Below are 19009 nucleotides of genomic sequence, written 5' to 3' on the forward strand. Positions count from 1 at the left end.
TGCAGGCAGTCTGGAAGGAGCCACTTCCAACTGACCACCCAAGACAGCAGAACTCTTGAAGCAGGCACCGTCTTTATTCGGGGTCAGTGAGAGTAAGGAAGTCAAGGCGAGATCAGGGGAAAAATCGCCGCGCAAACAGTATAGTTCAGCCAGCAATATTCCTCCTCTTCCCCCCCCCCCAAAGTCATCATCCTAATAATAAAGTTGGAAGGGACCTTGGAGGTCATCTAGTCCAACCCCCACCCCCACCCCCCGGCAGGAAACCCTACACCATTTCAGACAAGCGGCTGTCCAGTCTCTTCTTAAAAACTTCCAGTGTTGGAGCATTCACAGCTTCTGGAGGCAGGTTGTTCCACTGGTTAGTTGTTCTAACTGTCAGGAAGTTTCTTCTTAGTTCTAGGTTGCTTCTCTCCTTGACTAGTTTCCATCCGTTGCTTCTCGTCCTGCCTTCAGGCGCTTTGGAGAATAGCTTGACTCCCTCTTCTTTGGGGCAGCCCCTGAGATACTGGAAGACTGCTATCATGTCCCCCCTTGTCCTTCTCTTCATTAAACTAGACGTGCCCAATTCCAGCAACCGTACTTTATATGTTTTAGCCTCCAGTCCCCTAATTATCTTTGTTGCTCTTCTCTGCACTCTTTCCAGAGTCTCAACATCTTTTTTACATCGTGGTGACCAAAACTGGAAGTCATAATGTCCATTTGAATTTCAACCAGTCCACCGGTGGTATGATGTGCAAGTCAACTGGCACAGTTGGCTTACATCTCAAGGTCTTCTCCAGCTTTTGTTTCTCTGTAACGGTCTCCCCGATAAGGGAGACACATTCCTTTCTCGAGATGATAAGAGGCGGGAGGGGGGAAAGTAGAAAGCGAAAGTTATTCCAAGCGAAAGCTTGCTTCCCCTCTCCTCCCCCCCCCCAGCAGAATGGCAGGCCCCAAAAGTAGAATATATACGCAAGGGAAAGCAAAGAGGTTATTGGGGACCTGACACAGTCCTCGACTTACGGCCACAATTGAGCCCAACATTTATGTTGCTGCGCGAGACATTTGTTCGTCTCTCTCTCTCCCTCCCTCCCTCCCCCCCCCTCTCTCTCTCACACACACACACACACACAAACACACACACAGAGAGAGAGAGAGACAGAGAGAGAAAATGGATGTTTTTCATTCATGAGGCCTCTTTTCCCTTTAGATGGAAAGATAGGTTTTTAAGGAATCAGTACCTTTTTTGCTAAGGCTTTAAGATAACCTGCTGGGAGACATCTAGCCCAGGGGTCTTCAGACTTGGCCCTTTTATGACTGGTGGACTTCAACTCCCAGAATGCCTCAGCCAGGCACATGGACTTCAACTCCCAGAATGCCTCAGCCAGGCACGCGTGCCTGGCTGAGGCATTCTGGGAGTTGAAGTCCACCAGTCATAAAAGGGCCAAGTTGGAGGACCCATGCTTGTGGACTTCAACTCCCAGAATTCCTCAGCTAGGCACGCTGGCTGAGGCATTCTGGGAGTTGAAGTCCACCAGTCATCAAAAGGGCCAAGTTGGAAGACCCCTGCTTGTGGACTTCAACTCCCAGAATTCCCCAGCTAGGCACGCTGGCTGAGGCATTCTGGGAGTTGAAGTCCACCAGTCATCAAAAGGGCCAAGTTGGAAGACCCCGGCTTGTGGACTTCAACTCCCAGAATTCCTCAGCTAGGCACGCTGGCTGAGGCATTCTGGGAGTTGAAGTCCACCAGTCATCAAAAGGGCCAAGTTGGAAGACCCCTGCTTGTGGACTTCAACTCCCAGAATTCCCCAGCTAGGCACGCTGGCTGAGGCATTCTGGGAGTTGAAGTCCACCAGTCATCAAAAGGGCCAAGTTGGAAGACCCCTGCTTGTGGACTTCAACTCCCAGAATTCCCCAGCTAGGCACGCTGGCTGAGGCATTCTGGGAGTTGAAGTCCACCAGTCATCAAAAGGGCCAAGTTGGAAGACCCCTGCTTGTGGACTTCAACTCCCAGAATTCCCCAGCTAGGCACGCTGGCTGAGGCATTCTGGGAGTTGAAGTCCACCAGTCATCAAAAGGGCCAAGTTGGAAGACCCCTGCTTGTGGACTTCAACTCCTAGAATTCCCCAGCTAGGCACGCTGGCTGAGGCATTCTGGGAGTTGAAGTCCACCAGTCATCAAAAGGGCCAAGTTGGAAGACCCCTGAGCTAGCGTCTGGGGAGTTTCGCTTTGTGGTTCAGCCAAAACGTGTGGCGTTGAACAGGGCCGGGACGGGGAGGTTGGGTCTTCTTTTGCCCTGGCCTCTTTCAAGCAGAGCTTTGTAGTTTTGCTGCGATTGGCGGGCTAGAATTAATTTCTGGGTCTTGTGTCTTATTTTTTTCCCCCCTGTTCTGGGGCTTGAGCTCCGATTGGCTCCAATTCCTTTTCTCTCCTTAATTTGAAAGAAAGTAATAAGTGTTTCCCTCCCCTTCCCCTCACTTTTTGAGGAAGAGTCTGCTGGCGTTTCTTAGCACGACTGGCAAGACTGCAATTCTTTTTTTTTTTCTTCTCCCTTCCCTTCCTTTCCTGATTTTAAGCTCATTAATGCAGCTCGCTGACTTTCTATCCAAGCCGCTCTGTAACCAAATTCCGTGGGACATCTCTCTAGCGTTCAGTTAGGTACTTCTGCAAACCACGATAACCGGGTCCCAACAATATTAACTTCAACAGCCTCACAATTCAATTAATCTTATCTTTCCAACTCCCAATTACAGGCGGTAATTAAGTTAAAGAAAAAATTGCATCGGAATCCAAAGAACGGCATTCATCCTTGACTGCCTCCTAACAGCGAAGGCGCCCCAAACTTTTCAACGCATCCCCAGAAGAAATAGGATAGCTCCTTTCTTGCTAATCCAGCGGAAGAAGCGCTTGGATCCGCATTAATTTATTCATTGCTTTGTTTTCTTTTACGTTAGCAAAAAACAGCTTTCCAAAAAAAAAAGTTAAAATTCAAGGCGAACACAACAAGAGAGAAGTTAAAGGTAATGTCCTTTAGACATTAGAGCGTGAGTTTGCTGACGTACTTCAGAGGAAAAACATCACTTTGATCTATGGAAATTTGGGGGTATATCCTTTTTTAAAAAAAAAAATCCTTTGTTTCAAGAGCCTTTATAGCTGTCGGTGAAAGAGGCTTACTCCTATGGGAAACACAGGAACTTAACTGATAGAAGGAACTGTGGAACTGTGGGGGTCCTTGGCGCTCTCCGAGATTGTTTCCTCGCAGACGTTTCTTGACCCAACTAGGTAACATCACCAGTGCCAAAAGGGAATGTGAGGAAGGAGGAGGAAGTGGAAAAGGAGGGAAAAGGAGCAGGTGGCCATCCTTGGTGCTTTCGGAGCTTGGTGCTTTAGAGCAGAGGGAGGCAACCTCGGCTCTTTTCTGGACTCGTGGACTTCAACTCCCAGAATTCCTCAGCCAGCCACGCTGAGGGGGAAAGGGAGAGGTTTCCAAGCTGAGCCAGGCTGGCTGAGGAATTCTGGGAGTTGAAGTCCACCAGTCATAAAAGGGCCAAGGTTGCCTACCCCTGGGCTAGGCCAACCTTGGCATCTCTATGATTCACGGACTTCAACTCCCAGAATCCCTCAGCCAGCCACACTGAGGGGAAAGGGAGAGGTTTCCAAGCTGAGCCATGCTGGCTGAGGAACTCTGGGAGTTGAAGTCCACGAGTCATGAAGGGGCCATAGTTCCCTCATGCTGGCTCAGGAATTCTGGGAGTTGAAGTCTACGAGTTATAAAAGGGCCAAGTTTGAAGACCCCTGACATAAGATAGATAGATAAGATAGACTTTCCAGATCCTCCTGTATCTTAAGCCTGTCTTCTGGAGTGTTGGCTATTCCTGCCAGCTTGGTGTCATCTGCGAATTTGATGAGTTCCCCATCTATCCCCTCGTCCAAATCGTTGATGAAGATGTTGAGGAGCACTGGGCCCAGAACAGAGCCCTGGGGCACCCCACTGCACACTTCCCTCCATGTGGATGCGGTTCCATTGAGGGCCACACATTGACGAGATACACCTATTTCCCTTAACCCAGGGGTAGGCAACCTTGGCTCTTTTACGACTCGTGGACTTCAACTCCCAGAATTCCTGAGTCAGCCGTGCTGAGGGGAAAGGGAGAGGTTTCCAAGCTGAGCCATGCTGGCTCAGGAATTCTGGGAGTTGAAGTCCACGCGTCATAAAGGAGCTAAGGTTGCTTATCCCTGTCCTAGGCCTAGGCCGCTTTATGACTGGTGGACTTTAACTCCCAGAATTCCTGAGCCAGCCACGCTGAGGGGAAAGGGAGAGGTTTCCAAGCTGAGCCAGGCTGGCTCCGGAATTCTGGGAGTTGAAGTCCACCAGTCATAAAAGTGCCAAGGTTGCCGACCCCTGAGCAAACTCCACCCTCCCTTCTAGCCCTGTTCTATCCAGCGCAGTGATGGCGAACCTTTTAGAGACCGAGTGCCCAAAACACAACCCAAAACCCACTAATGTATCGCAAAGTGCCAGGGCCGCGTCAGCATTGTTGTGCCCTTGGGGGGACATGAGGGCGTGGCTCACTGGGTGGGCATGGCTGCGGTTGTCACGGCAGACTGGGTGGGCGTGACTGGGGTGGGCATGGCCACCTCGATGTTGCTCATTGGGGGGGAACCCTGTGAGGGCTGGACAGGGTTGGGGAGATCCAGGGGGTCTCTGGAGGGTGGGGAGGTGGGCAGGAGGCCCAGCATAAATGGGTGGGGAGGCATGCAATCCTAGCTGGGACTGGGGGGCCATGGAGCCGATGCGGATCCGGCCTTCCCTACTCGGGGTGGCCTTTGGCTTGCTGGGTGTGGGCGTGCGTGCTCTACCACCTCTCCTCAAGCTTGCTAGCTGGCCGCTTTGCCTCCTTTGTGTTGGGTGGGGTTGCCACTCCGGGCAGCGGCGGCGGCCTAATGGACCTGCGCAAGATGCTAGCAGTGGCGGCGCGGGTGCCCACAGAGAGGGCTCTGAGTGCCACCTCTGGCACGCGTGCCATAGGTTCGCCACCACTGATCTAGCACCACCATGCTCAGATGCAACATCCTCAGTGCTACAAGGGAGTGGGGTTTGTGGAGTGGGGAGGAGGAGGAGGACTGTGAGGTCCTTGGTGCACTCTGAGCTTGGTTGTTTTTTTGCAGAGATTTCTTTACCCAACTAGCTAACATCATTGGTGCTAAAAAGGAGAGGAGGAGGAGGAGGCAGAGGAGGAGGAGGAGGAGGAGGAGGAGGAGGAGGAGGAGGAGGAGGAGGAGGAGGAGGACAATGACTGGGGCGCGTGAGGCTCTCTGACTTTGATTGTATCTGATGAGGTTACCTAGTTTGGTAGTGAAACATCTGCAAGAAAATAACCAAGCTCAGAGAACACCAAGGACCTCACAGTCCTCCTCCTCTCTGCAAATCCCGCTCCCTTTGAGCATGGAAGAGGTTACATAGTTGATAAGGAAAGCCCATTTGTGCGCAGGTAGTCCTTGCTTAATGACCATTTGTTCAGCAACCATTACAGTGCTGCTCACGGTCATGGGATCAAAGTTTGGGCCCTTGGAGACAGCAAAGGGCAAATGTTAGTAGTGGATTGTGCTCTCCTCACTCTTCCTGTCTAGGCTTCCTCGGGAAGGTGAGGATTTAGTTTATTTATTTAAAACATTTATATAGGATAAACTCATTGATATATGTACATGGTATAAACACATGTCAGAACCTACGTCTGTGTCCCTTCGCTTCACTTGGGACTTTCGGGAAGGGACCTTGGAGGTCCTGCTCAGGCAGGAAACCCTTTACCATTTCAGACAAATGGCTGTCCAGTCTCTTCTTGAAAACTTCCAGCATTGGAGCATTCACCGCTTCTGGAGGCAGGTTGTTCCCCTGGTTAATTGTTCTCATTGTCAGGAAGTTTCTCCTTAGTTCTAGGTTGAGAGGTTAATGAGAGGTTAATCTTCCGTGATCCTGTTGTGTTTAAGATAACTGTAGGATCTTATGTTCAAATATTTGAGGGGCTGCCCCAAAGAAGAGGGAGTCAAGCTATTCTCCAAAGCGCCTGAAAGCAGGACAAGAAGCAATGGATGGAAACTAGTCAAGGAGAGAAGCAACCTGGAACTAAGGAGACATTTCTTGACAGTTAGAACAATTAAACCGGTGGAAAAACCTGCCTCCAGAAGTGGTGAATGCTCCAACACTGGAAGTTTTTAAGAAGAGACTGGACAGCCATTTGTCTGAGATGGTGTAGTGTTGGAATGGAATGGAATGGAATGGAATGGAATGGAATGGAATGGAATGGAATAGAATAGAATAGAATAGAATAGAATAGAATAGAATAGAATAGAATAGAATAGAATAGAATAGAATAGAATAGAATTAGAAGAAAATAGAATAGAATAGAATAGAATAGAATAGAATTAGAAGAAAATAGAATAGAATAGAATAGAATAGAATAGAATAGAATAGAATAGAATAGAATAGAATAGAATAGAATAGAATAGAATAGAATAGAATTACAGAATGGAGTAGAATAGGATAGAATAGAATAGAATAGAGTAGAGTAAGAAATAAATTCAATAGAATAGAATAGAATAGAATAGAATAGAATAGAATAGAATAGAATAGAATAGAATAGAATAGAATAGAATAGAATAGAATAGAATAGAATTAGAAGAAAATAGAATAGAATAGAATAGAATAGAGTAGAGTAAGAAATAAATTCAATAGAATAGAATAGAATAGAATAGAATAGAATAGAATAGAGCTGGAAGGGACCTTGGAGGTCTTCTAGTCCAGCCCCCTGCTCAAGCAGACTAGAAGATCTCCTTCCAAATCTGTTGTTCATGTTTGAAGTAATGGATGGAGAAGGGAGGAGATGTTTTGACAGGGGAAATCTCCTGGCTGGTGGGGTTGTGAAGGGCGAAGAACAAACTTCTGCCAACAGATTCCTAATGAATCAGTTTGGAAGCAAAATTCTGGACTTAATTTTCCTGATGAGCTTTTTCTTTTTCCTTCACCAGGTATGCTATACCTCCAGAGCACGGCAAGAGGCTGGAAAGACTGGCCAAAGGTAAGATTTATTACATACACCAACGGAGTTGACTCTGCGGCCTGCTCAAGGACTAACTTAGGATAAATGAATCCATAATGTTACACCAGTGTTGATGCTACGTAATCTGAGAACACGTCTGTAGGTGTATATGAACGACTGTGACAGCTTCTGTGGTGGTGCACTGGTTCACATATCCTGCTTTCTCAACTTAGCCACTGAGGTTTCTCTCCTAAGCCTTTTACTTCAAAGCAGAGCTTTTCAACCTGTGAGCTGTGGCGGGGTGGGAACGTCATCACAAGGGGGGGGTGTCCCGCGAAGGCTTAGAAGAAACGTTATGATTTAAATCTTGAGTTCAGTCTTGGGGCTCCGTGGCCACTGAAAGGGGGTCGGTGGTCAAGAAAAGCATTGTGCTAATCCTGCTAATAATGAAAAAGAAAAAAACCCACCACAATTAAATTATACAGGGGTCCGCAGCTTCATGTGCACATGCCAGATGTAGTTTTCAAAACCATTCCCCCCGCCCCCCCTCCTGGTCCACGGAAAACAATTTTTCCACAGAAGATGTGGGAGAGTGGTCTTTCACGTTATGGCACCCTGGCATGTGATGATGATGATGATGATAGTAGTAGTAGTAGTAGCGGCAGCAGTAGTAGTAGTAAAGTTGGAAGGGAACTTGGAGGTCATCTAGTCCAACCCCCTGCTCAGGCAGGAAACCCTATGCCGTTTCAAACAAATGGCTGTCCAGTCTTTTCTTGAAAACTTCCAGTGTTGGAGCAGTCACCGCTTCTGGAGGCAGGTTGTTCCACTGGTTAATTGTTCTCAATGTCAGGAAGTTTCTCCTTAGTTCTAGGTTGCTTTTCTCCTTGATGAGTTTCCATCCGTTGCTTCTTGTCCTGCCTTCGGGCACTTTGGAGAATAGCTTGACTCCCTCTTCTTTGTGGCAGCCCCTGAGATACTGGAAGACTGCTATCGTGTCTCCCCTTGTCCTTCTCTTCATTAAACTAGACATTAAACTAGATGGTTCCCAATTCCAGCAACCGTTCCTTGTGTTTTAGCCTCCAGTCCCCTGATCATCTTTGTTGATCTTCTCTGCACTCTTTCTACAGCTGAAGCTGGTTCGGTAGAAAATAGTTTTTCCGTGGAACCGGTCCCTGGTGCTCAAAAAGTTGTGGACAGCTGGCTTATTATACAGTATTGTTACTGGGAGCAGTCCTGAATGTCTGCCTGTGAAAAAATTTTATTCAGAAGTGAAACGCTTCGATCAAAAGCAGAATAATTTGTCTGTCTGAAATTCAATGGGCTTCAATTTTCTCCCATCACGCAGAGACTTTTGTCTTAGTGCCCCTTTGCCTCCTTAACTGTGGTTAAGAATATAACTCTGAGTAGCTGTTATATTACACCTGATTTCTCTATTCTTAAAAATAATCAAGATAAAGTGAGTGCCCAGGAAAAATTGTAGAATGTTCACTTAAAAGAGCTTATTATACCATATGTTTTTAATATAAACCTCAGTGGAAGCTGCTTCTTTGTATAATCAGGTCCAGGGTCAGTTACAGTGTTTAAGACTATCACTTTGGCTCGGGCTAAACAGAATTGGCATTAGCTACAGGCGGTCCTCGACTTACGACCACGACGGAGCCCAACATTTCCGCTGCTAAGCGAGACAGTGAAGTTCGTTTTGACCCATTTTATCCCCCCGTCTTGCTGCAGTGAATCGCTGCAGTTGTTAAGCTTGTTGCACGGTTGTTGAGCAAATCTGGCTCCCCCCTTGATTTTTGCTTGTCAGAAAGTCGCAAGAAGGGGATCCCCATAACCCCGGGAGATTGCAAGCGTCATAAATAGGAACCAGTGGCCAAGCGTTTTGAATGTTGATCTCACGACCATGGGGATGCTGCAACGGCCGTAAGCGTGAAGAGCGGTCATAAGCCGCTCTATCCAGTGCCGTTGTAACTTCGAATGGTCGCTAAATGACCCGTTGTAAGTTGAGGACTGCCTGTAATAGGTGTTCTCTAAAAGGCTGCATTTTTTTCCTTCTTGATTTTCAGTACCCGTAAAGCCTCGCTCTTGATATACCCATTGACGTACATCTTTGGGGGGTTGGGGGGGGAGGGAATAATAATCATTCTTTTAAAAAAGGCAGGCAGTTAGCTCTTGGGCTGCACCTTCAATGTCAAATAAATAGGAAAAAATACACGAGGTGTCCAGATGAAAGAAAGCATCATGAGATGTCTCTCGGGGAGCCATTCCCTCTGGTGACATTGCACAAAATAGAAATAACATATTGAAAACCAGTGACTGGAAAATGAGAGCGGCAAACCAATTTCTTTTTTTATTCGTACCATTTTCTCCCGGTCGTATGTCAAGCTTTACAAAAACCACCGTTTCCACGAGGGTAAAATCTCCCATCAATCTTGGTTGCCCGTGAGAAGATGTAGACGTACGTTGCGTTTCAAAAATAGGATTTGGAAGTCTGCATGAAATTGAATCTATGGGATATTATTTCTTTGCCACCCACCTCCCTTTGCCTTTTTTATTTTTTTTTTATTTTTTGGGAAGTTAACACTGCATTGTAATAATTTGTTCAAGGTACGTGGCTTTTCTATTAGCTGTTCCATCAGGAAGTGGATGAGTACGTATTTGGGGGGGGAATTAATTTGATTCTTGGTGTGGCCCTGAGTTTTATTTTATTTTATTTTAATTCCATTTATATCCCGCCCTTCTCCGAAGACTCAGAGCAGCTTACAAGCTTAGCAGTAGCCTTCATTCTATGTATATGCCTGCTTATTAGGGCTTTCACACACACCCCAAGCGGCATTATTACAAAGTCAGCTTAATTGCCCCCAACAATCTGGGTCCTCATTTTACCTACCTCGGAAGGACGGAAGGCTGAGTCAACCTTGAGCCTGGTGGGATGCGAACCTGCACTAATTGCAGGCAGCTGGTGTTACTTAAGGAGGCATTAGCCCACTGCTCCACCAAGGCTCTTCTCATAGAAGAGAATGTAGCTCGGGATTTTTTTTTTAAATCCCATTTATATCCCGCCCTTCTCCGAAGACTCAGGGCGGCTTACAATTTTAAGCACAAATCAAATGTGCTTAGCAATAGCCTTCATTCTATGTATATGCCTGCTTATTAGGGCTTTCGCCCCCCCCCCAAGCGGCATTATTACAAAGTCAGCTTATTGCCCCCAACAATCTGGGTCCTCATTTTACCTACCTCGGAAGGATGGAAGGCTGAGTCAACCTTGAGCCTGGATTGAAGTGTTGAGATCCTTGCTGGTTTCTGGGTTTGGTTGTCTCCTTGCAGATGTTTCATAACCCAACCAGCTAATGTCACCAGTGCTAGGAGTGGCGTTTGGTACACAGTTTTTATTCAAAGAAGAAACCACAGCCTAATCAAGGAACCGTGGAAAACACATCAACACCCACCGGGCAAGCTACTATTATATATATATATAAAAAAGAGACCAAATCCCCACTCCCTTCCAGCACTGATAACGTTACCTAGTTGGGTAATGAAACATCTGCAAGAAGACCAAGCTCAGAGAGTGCCAAGGACCCCACCGTTCTTCTTGATCGACACCTCCAAGTAAGACGATCGTAGCTCTTGTGTGCATGTCGTAGGTCAGATCAAAACTCTCTCTTCGGCTCCCACAGTAGCAGAATTAACAGAGTTGGGAGGGACCTTGGAGGTCATCTAGTCCAGCCCCCTGCTCAGGCAGGAAACCCCATAGCTTTTCAGACAAATGGGCGTCCAGTCTCTTCTTGGAAAACCTCCAGTGATGGAAGCACCCACTTCTGGTGGCAAGCTGTTCCACTGGTTAAACTGTTCAGGAAATTTGTCTGGAAATTCTTCTTTATTTCTAGGTTGCTTCTCTCCTTGACGAGTTTCCATCCGTTGCTTCTGTTCTGTACCAGCCTGCTACCGGCCCTGCAGAAAACGCAGGGACAACCCCTTTACAAACGGCAAGAGGCTGGAATAAAGCCTGCCAAATTTATTAACATAAAACAGAGCAAGACAAGACACCAACCATGAAACAGGAGCTATGAAACAGGAACTATCCAAGCGGTTGCCTTCAGCAAACCAGCCCTCCCACACATTCCCCTTAAATACAGTTCAGGGCGTGGCTTCTCTCTGCCTCCTTCCGAGGTGCCCCATTGCCTTCCTCTGTTTACTCCTGATTGACTGCCTCCTGCGTTGGGCGTCCTTGAACAGGGCCAGCTGTGGGTCATCTTCATCCACGCTGTCAGGCTCACACAGCTGGGTCTCCGTCGTGACCAGGTGGGAGGGGCCCAGCTGAGGGCTCTCATCAGCAAGCTCTCCAACCCCCTCAGCAAGCTCTTCAACACCCCCCTCCTCCTCCTCTGAGTCGTCCGACCCAACTGCCGAACCCACAGGCTGACCCTGAATCACAACAGCTTCTTTTGTCCTGCCTTCATGCGCTCTGGAGAATAGGTGGACACCCCACCCCACCCCTCTTTCTTTGTGGCAACCCCTGAGATATTGGGAGCCTGCTATCGTGTCGCCCTTAGTCCTCCTTTTCATTAAAAAAAGAGTGGCATTTAATGCCACTTGGCTTTCTATATTTTTTTTTATACCTGGAAATTGCTGACTAAGCCATCCCACATTAATCTGGATCGCCCGCTCTATATATCTCACGTCCATCTGAGACGAAGTTAAACCTTTTCGCCCCTCGGTAATGAGTTAGCTAGCAAAACCCGGATTGCACCACACTGAGTTAGTTAAATGTTACACAGGTTACGTGGGATGTGTTAAAAAAAACAACCCCAAACCCCAGAAGATTGAAAATGTGCTCCCTTATTTCAGAAGACGTAGCCGAGCTCCGAATTCTGCTTAAATCCCTTTTTCCCCCCCATTTTAGACCAACTGAGGATGTAGTCATTTTCTTCCGAATTAGTGCAGCGTTTTTAGGAGCCGGTCTTAGCCTCCCAGCTCTTGCTTGTGACCACAGCAACAAATGGCTAATTTGATTCCATAGATTTGATATATAAGTATCTGTCGCCCCTCATCTTTACACCTCAAGGAGAGAGAGAGAGAGAGAGAGAGAGAGAGAGAGAGAGAGAGAGATTAAATTAAATTGTTTGAGAACGGATCCTGCTCCCTCCAAAATCTATTGATGCCCCAAACAAGCCTGCGAGATGGCTGCGTTACACGCTTACGTTGCGCACAGTTGTAAGGATGAATTAACGCTAAAGACCGTTTACCAGAGTGGCTTCTCTATTTCCATCTTAATAAATTCCCCCTGCTGCATTTGGATGTTTTGGAAGATGGCGGCGGTGTGTGTGTGTGTGTGTGTTTTTGTGCGTGTGTCACCCTGTCTGGCAGAAAGCGAACCCCGACGTTAACGCCACACTTCCCCACAGCGCTGCAAAGATGCTCACAACATGGCGGGAGCTTGCGATGAACACGCAAAATGAATAGCTGAGCTCTTAAATGGGCTCACTGGGGGGGGTGGCGGAACCCGGGGGGGCAGCGGGAGGGACCGTTAATGGGCTGCCACGTTATTGGTGCTAATCACTTAAAATGCGCTCCTTTATTAGGCGCTTTAATGAGAGCCACTTAAACTGTGCATTAAAAAGAGGAACTGCAGAGAAGGACGGTGAACTGGGTGGCAGGCACTCGTAAGTCTAATTGAAATGCTTTTAGTATGGGGGGGGGGAAAGTTGCCAGAAGCCAGTAATTCTTTGCACTTTTTTTTTTAAACACCCTCCATCGGGAAGCATCAGTTTAATGTTGCGATGTTCAAGGGTTGGAATTACTTTTTATTTTTGTAAGCTTTCTCCCCCTTTTCTCCCACTTCCTTCTCTTTCCCACCCCGACTCCTACCCCACATTTCTGGATCTAAATAGCTGATAGCCTATCCCAACGATGGCGAACCTTTTAGAGACCGAGTGCCCTGTTCTGTACCAGCCTGCTACCGGCCCTGCAGAAAAGGCAACCCCTTTACAAACGGCAAGAGGCTGGAATGACGTCTGCCAAATTTATGACTACAAAAACAAACAAGACACGAACCAAGATACAGGAGCTTTGAAACACTATCTGAGCGGTTGCTTTCAGCAAACCAGCCCTCCCCACACATTCCCCTTATAAAGAGTTCAGTGCGTGGCTTCTCTTTGCCTCCTTCCGAGAAGCCCCACTGCCTTCCTCTGTTTACTCCTAATTGACTGCCTCCTGCGTCGGGCGTCCCTGAACAGGGCCAGCTGTGGGTCATCTTCATCCACGCTGTCAGGCTCACACAGCTGGGTCTCCATGGTGACCAAGTGGGAGGGGCCTGGCTGAGGGCTATCATCAGCAAGATCTTCAACCCCCTCAGCAAGATCTTCAACCCCCTCAGCAAGATCTTCAACACCCCCCTCCTCCTCTGAGTCGTCCGACCCAACTGCCGAACCCACAGGCTGACCCTGAATCACAACATGCCCAAACTGCAACCCCAAAACCCACTTAGGTATCGTCGGGTGCTGGGTGGGCATGGCCATTGGCTGGGTGTGGCCAGTTGGGTGGGCGCGGCCCGTTGGCTGGGCGTGGCTGCGCTGGTAACGGCAGGCTGGGTGGGACTGAAAAGTTCAATCAATCAATTCCAACTTTGTGAGATCTTTCTTTTTTTCCCACGAGAAGTTGAAATTGATTGATTGAACTTTTTTTTTTTTTTGCACACGGCGGCAGCGGAGGCCTAAAAGCGAAAAGGTTTTATAAAAACACAGCTGAAGGCCTAGGACTGGGGCGGCGGCGCACGTGGCCACAGAGACGGCTCTGCGTGCCCCCCCCCCCGTGGCACGCGTGCCATAGGTTCGCCACCAAGTAGCAGGCCTGAAGTAGAAGCCTTGAAAAATCAGAATAACAGAGTTGGAAGGGACCTTGGAGGTCTTCTAGTCCAACCCCCTACTCGAGCAGCAGACCCTGTACCATTTCAGACAAGTGGCTGTCCAGTCTCTTCTTTAAAACTTCCAGTGTTGGAGCATCCACAACTTCTGGAGGCAGGTAGTTCCACTGGTTAATTGTACTCACTGTCAGGAAGTTTCTCCTTAGTTCCAGGTTGCTCCTCTCCTTGATGAGTTTCCATCCGTTGCTTCTTGTCCTGCCTTCAGGCGCTTTGGAGAATAGGTTGAATAGCCGAAGCCCCGGTCATCCATACTCAGAATGTCAGCGCATGTACATCTGACAGCCACTTGAATTCCAAATGGGTTAGTTCCACCCTGGCGGTTAGCTTCACTTCTCACAGGGGATCTAACGAAACCCTGCTTTCTTATTTAAAATATTTTTTGGAGTGGGAAGGAAAATCCCATTAAAGAAAACCTTGCAGGAGCATTGGCTTATAATTCTGTCACCTCTAGAAGTCCCGGTCAACGCTGCATAGTCATATAAAAGGAGGAGATTAGAAAAAAGAAGTAAGAATGCAGAAATGTTAAGCGCACCTGTTCCACAGCCACCGAAAGTAACTAGTGTGCTATGGAAATCTTTTATTTTATTTTATTTTATTTTATTTATTTATTTTATTTTATTTTATTTTATTATTTTATTTTATTATTTTATTTTATTATTTTATTTTATTTTTTTTATTTTTTTATTTTTTTATTTTTTATTTTTTTTATTATTTTATCTAATTTATTTTATTTTATTTTATTATTTTATTTTATTTTATTTATTTTATTTTATTATTTTATTTTATTATTTTATTTTATTTTATTTTATTTTATTTTATTTTATTTTATTTTATTTTATTTTATTTTATTTTATTTATTTTATTTTATTTTATTTTATTTTTTTTAAAAAAAAGATAGAAAAGGAAGCCGAGTCTCCACATCAAACCCTCAAATTGAAGGGTCTATATGGGGAATTAAGGGATGTGGTGGTTCAGTGGGTTAGGATGCTGAGCTTGTCGATCAGAAGGTCGGCAGTTTGGCGGGTCGAATCTCCTCCTCCTCCTCTCCACAAACCTCATTCCATTCTAGATGATGATGATACCTAGTTTGGTATTGGGATGTCTGCAAGAAAACAACCAAGCTCAGAGAGCACCAAGGACCCCACAGTCCTCCTCCTCCTCCTCCTCCTCCTCCTCCTCCCCCTCTTTTTCTTCTTCTTCTTCAGCAATAGGCTGACTCTAAACTGCTTATAGGGACGCGGTGGCTCAGTGGGTTAGGACGCTGAGCTTGTTGATCAGAAGGTCGGCAGTTTGGCGGGTCAAATCCCGAGTGCCGCATAACAGTGAGCGCCTGCTACTCGTCCCAGCGTCTGCCAACCTAGCAGTTTGAAAGCACATAAGCCTTGGTGGAGCAGTGGGCTAATGCCTCCTTAAGTAACACCAGCTACCTGCAATTAGTGCAGGTTCGCATCCCACCAGGCTCAAGGTTGACTCAGCCTTCCATCCTTCCAAGGTAGGAAAAATGAGGACCCAGATTGTTGGGGGCAATTAAGCTGACTTTGTAATAATGCCGCTTGGGGTGTGTGTGAAAGCCCTAATAAGCAGGCATATACATAGAATGAAGGCTACTGCTAAGCTTGTAAGCCGCCCTGAGTCTTCGGAGAAGGGCGGGATATAAATGGAATTAAAATAAAATAAATAAATAAAATAAAAATGCAAGTAGAAAAATAGGGACCACTACGGTGGGAAGGTAACAGCGTTCCGTGCGCCTTTGGCATCTAGTCATGCCGGCCACATGACCACGGAGACGTCCTCGGACAAGCGCTGGCTCTTCGGCTTTGAAACGGAGATGAGCACCGGCCCCTAGAGCCGGAAACGACTAGCACGCATGTGCGGGGGAACCTTTACCTTACCTATATGGGGAATAAATCAAATTTTTCCCGAACAATGAGAACAAAAGGGTTCATACAACACAGGCTGGGTTGTTTTTGCACAAGGAGAATATTTAAAGTGATCAATGCCTTCTTCCTGAAAGCTCTGCAGCAGATTTTCTTATTTATTAAGTTTCTGTGGCTGTCCACTTGAGAGAGGAGAATCTGGGTGTCTTAGCAAGGGTTAAAAACTTCAGAAGAAAACGGCAGCTCCGTTGGGCTTTTTCTGAAAGCTACTGTTTGCACAGCCCGCTTAGGGAGCAGAGCCCAAGGAGGGGGAAATATTGAAACGAAAAGATAAAATACTCTTTTTAAGATTTGGAACATGCCGTTCCTCTTGGAAAAAGTGAAGCTCGGCCAAGCATCTGATGAGAAGAGGCAGGCACAACCAGATTGTGAGTCCGCTGAATGCAACACATGGAATGATAAGATTGACACACCAGATTAAAAACCAGGAATCTGCTAACACCTTTTCAGACTAAGAGGTTTTATTGAAAGGCAGAAAGGTTTTTATGAGCGTTGGGCTCTGTAGACGGTACCTTAAAAAACAAACAAACCCCAAAGCATCTCTTTCTGATGTTTTTAACGCTTGTTGGCCACCCAGATGAATAATAATAGTAATAATAATAATAATGATGAAGAAGAAGAAGAAGAAGAAGAAGAAGAAGAAGAAGAAGAAGAAGAAGAAGAAGAAGAAGAAGAAGAAGAAGAAGAAGAAGAAAGTTGGAACTTTGAAAAATACATCAAGAAACTGCAGTTTCCTGCAATAACTCCAGCAAAGCTACAAAAAAACTGCGCTACTCGGAACATCTTACATTTTAAGGAGCTACCTGGTTGATACCTAGGATGCTGGCAGCAACCCGTGTCAACCATTAGCGCCAGTCAGTTTGAGTGTTCAGTTGACTGAGTTTCATGTTTTATGAATAAAAGCATAATAATAATAATAAGAATAAGAATAAGAATAAGAAGAAGAAGAAGAAGAAGAAGAAGAAGAAGAAGAAGAAGAAGAAGAAGAAGAAGAAGAAGAAGAAGAAGAAGAAGAAGAAGAAGAAGAAGAAGAAGAAGAAGAAGAAGAAGAAGAAGAAGAAGAAGAAGAAGAAGTTGGAAGGTGCCTGGGAGGTCATCTAGTCCAACCCTAACCCTATACCATTTCAGACAAATGGCTGTCCAGTCTCTTTTCCTCTTCCAGTGTTGGAGCACCCACAGCTTCTGGAGGCAGGTTGTTCCACTGGTTAATTGTTCTGACTGTCAGGAAGTTTCTCCTTAGTTCTAGGTTGCTTCTCTCTTTGATGAGTTTCCATCCGTTGCTTCTTGTCCTGCCTTCAGGCGCTTTGGAGAATAGCTTGACTCCCTCTTCTTTGGGGCAACCCCTGAGATACTGGAACATTGCTATCCTGTCCCCCCTCGTCCTTCTCTTCATTAAACCAGACATCCCCAATTCCAGCAACCGTTCCCTATATGTTTTAGCCTCCAGTCCCCCGATCATCTTTGCTGCTCTTCTCTGCGCTCTCTCTAGTGGCAGCTAGGGCAACGGGGAAGTCCTCCATTTAATAGCCAGTTTCCCAACTCGAGGTCTGCACGATTCAAAGTGAATTTGTTGTGTCCTGCGCAATAGATAAAAAAAAGTCTTTTCTGCGTTGAGCAGGGATAACCAAGGCTGGGTTTTTGGCCGCTTGCCTGCCTTATCAGTGTGAAAAGCCTTTCATTTGCGTAGACCTCGACAAATGCAGCTGGATGGGGAACAAATAACAACCAGGGCTGCAGTGAAACTTAACTTGTTTGGCTCCTTGTATTTCATTTGCATGGCCCTAATAATCACAACGTTGGCAAAAGGTGTTTGCTTGATTGAGCAAGGAAATGTGTTTTTTTTTTTGCAAGAATGGTCCAGGTTTCAACCCTGTACCTTGCGAGACGAACAAAGTGCCTTTTGCACATTTCCATGTAAGTTAGCGCCGGCTTTTATTAAGCAATTTATTTCATTATAGGGGCTTATTAAAATGTTTCTGCTTCGTATTTCGTCTTGGTCCGCGGCCGCTCTACGGCACATAAACCTAAAATCAGAAACCTAGGCAGACTTCCACCCACCCCTTTTTAATCTGCGGTATAGTACAAGCTTCGCTGCCGTTGAGCTAAATTTAAAGATTAAACGTAAAGGGACACATGTACACATTAGAAGGGCTGCCACGTGTGGCGACGGCACTTCCGTGTTGCAGAAATTGTGCACAAGTAGCCCTGAACGTAGGCCCATGATTGAGCCCAAAGCTTCTGTCGCTAAGCAAAACAGTTCTTAAGTGAATTCTGCCCCATTTGCCCCGCGGTCGTTAAGTGAACCACCGCAGTAGTTAAGTTAGCCACACGGTTGTTAAGTGAATCCATCCGGCTTCGCCCGCTGACTTTGCTTGTCAGAAGGTCGCAAAAGGGGATCACAGGAGTTCCGGGATCCTGCAGCCGTCCGAAATACGAGTCAGTCGCCAAGCCTCTGAATTTGCATCACCTGACCGTAGGGATGCTGCAAGGGTCGTAAGTGTGAAAAATGATCGTAAGTCCCCTTTTTCCCCCGGTCCTGGTGTTTGAACGGTCACTAAACAAACGGTTGGAATTCGAGGACTGCCTGTTCTGTTTTCTAAAGCAGACATGTCAAACACAAGGCCCGGGGGCCAGATCCGGCCCGCGAAGTGGTTTCATGCGGCCCGCGAAGCCATCCTGGAAACAGTGAGGGAACGGCCCCCACTGCCTTGGCCCTGGCCCAGAGACCCTCCTCCTGCCAGAGACCCTCAGATCTGTCCCACTCCTGCCCAGGCCCCCATAGGCACCCTTGATGCCAACGATGTAGAGCTGGCCACGCCCACCCAGTAGGCCATACACACTCTAGCCACGCCCACCCAGTAGGCCACACCCACCCTGGCCACACCCACCCGGCCCCCTGAGAGCAACTGCAATGCTGATGCGGCCCTCAGTGAAATGGAGTTTGACACCCCTGATCTAAAGGCAAAGAATTATGTTGGATGCCAACTTTTACCGGCAACTGTGGGGAGGGAGGTGTTGTGAGGAGGAGGCAGAGATACGACGGGACTTGTTGGAACTGGCCACAGGCAAGAGCCGAGTTTTCAGTTGCTTAGACAGAGAAGTGCCTTTTTTTCTTACTCCAGGATGCTGAAGGC

The 19009-nt window shown here is 46.8% G+C and overlaps 1 protein-coding gene across 10 annotated transcripts in view; it reads left to right on the forward strand.

Annotated features, from left to right (window-relative positions):
• The window catches only part of KDM4B (lysine demethylase 4B), a 275813-nt gene that overhangs the window by 93412 nt on the left and 163392 nt on the right, over window positions 1–19009 (forward strand). For all 10 annotated transcript variants that reach the window (XR_014025553.1, XM_081320789.1, XM_081320792.1 and 7 more), the window contains exon 7: window positions 7006–7055. Coding sequence is in view for 9 of the 10 variants with exons in the window: in XM_081320789.1 (XP_081176915.1) it covers window positions 7006–7055 (50 nt within the window). In the remaining variant the exon portion in view is untranslated. The remainder of the gene's footprint in view (window positions 1–7005; window positions 7056–19009) is intronic.

Source organism: Vipera berus (assembly GCF_964194415.1).
Source record: "Vipera berus genome assembly, chromosome: 1".
In the NCBI taxonomy this organism is placed as follows: Eukaryota; Metazoa; Chordata; class Lepidosauria; order Squamata; family Viperidae; genus Vipera; species Vipera berus.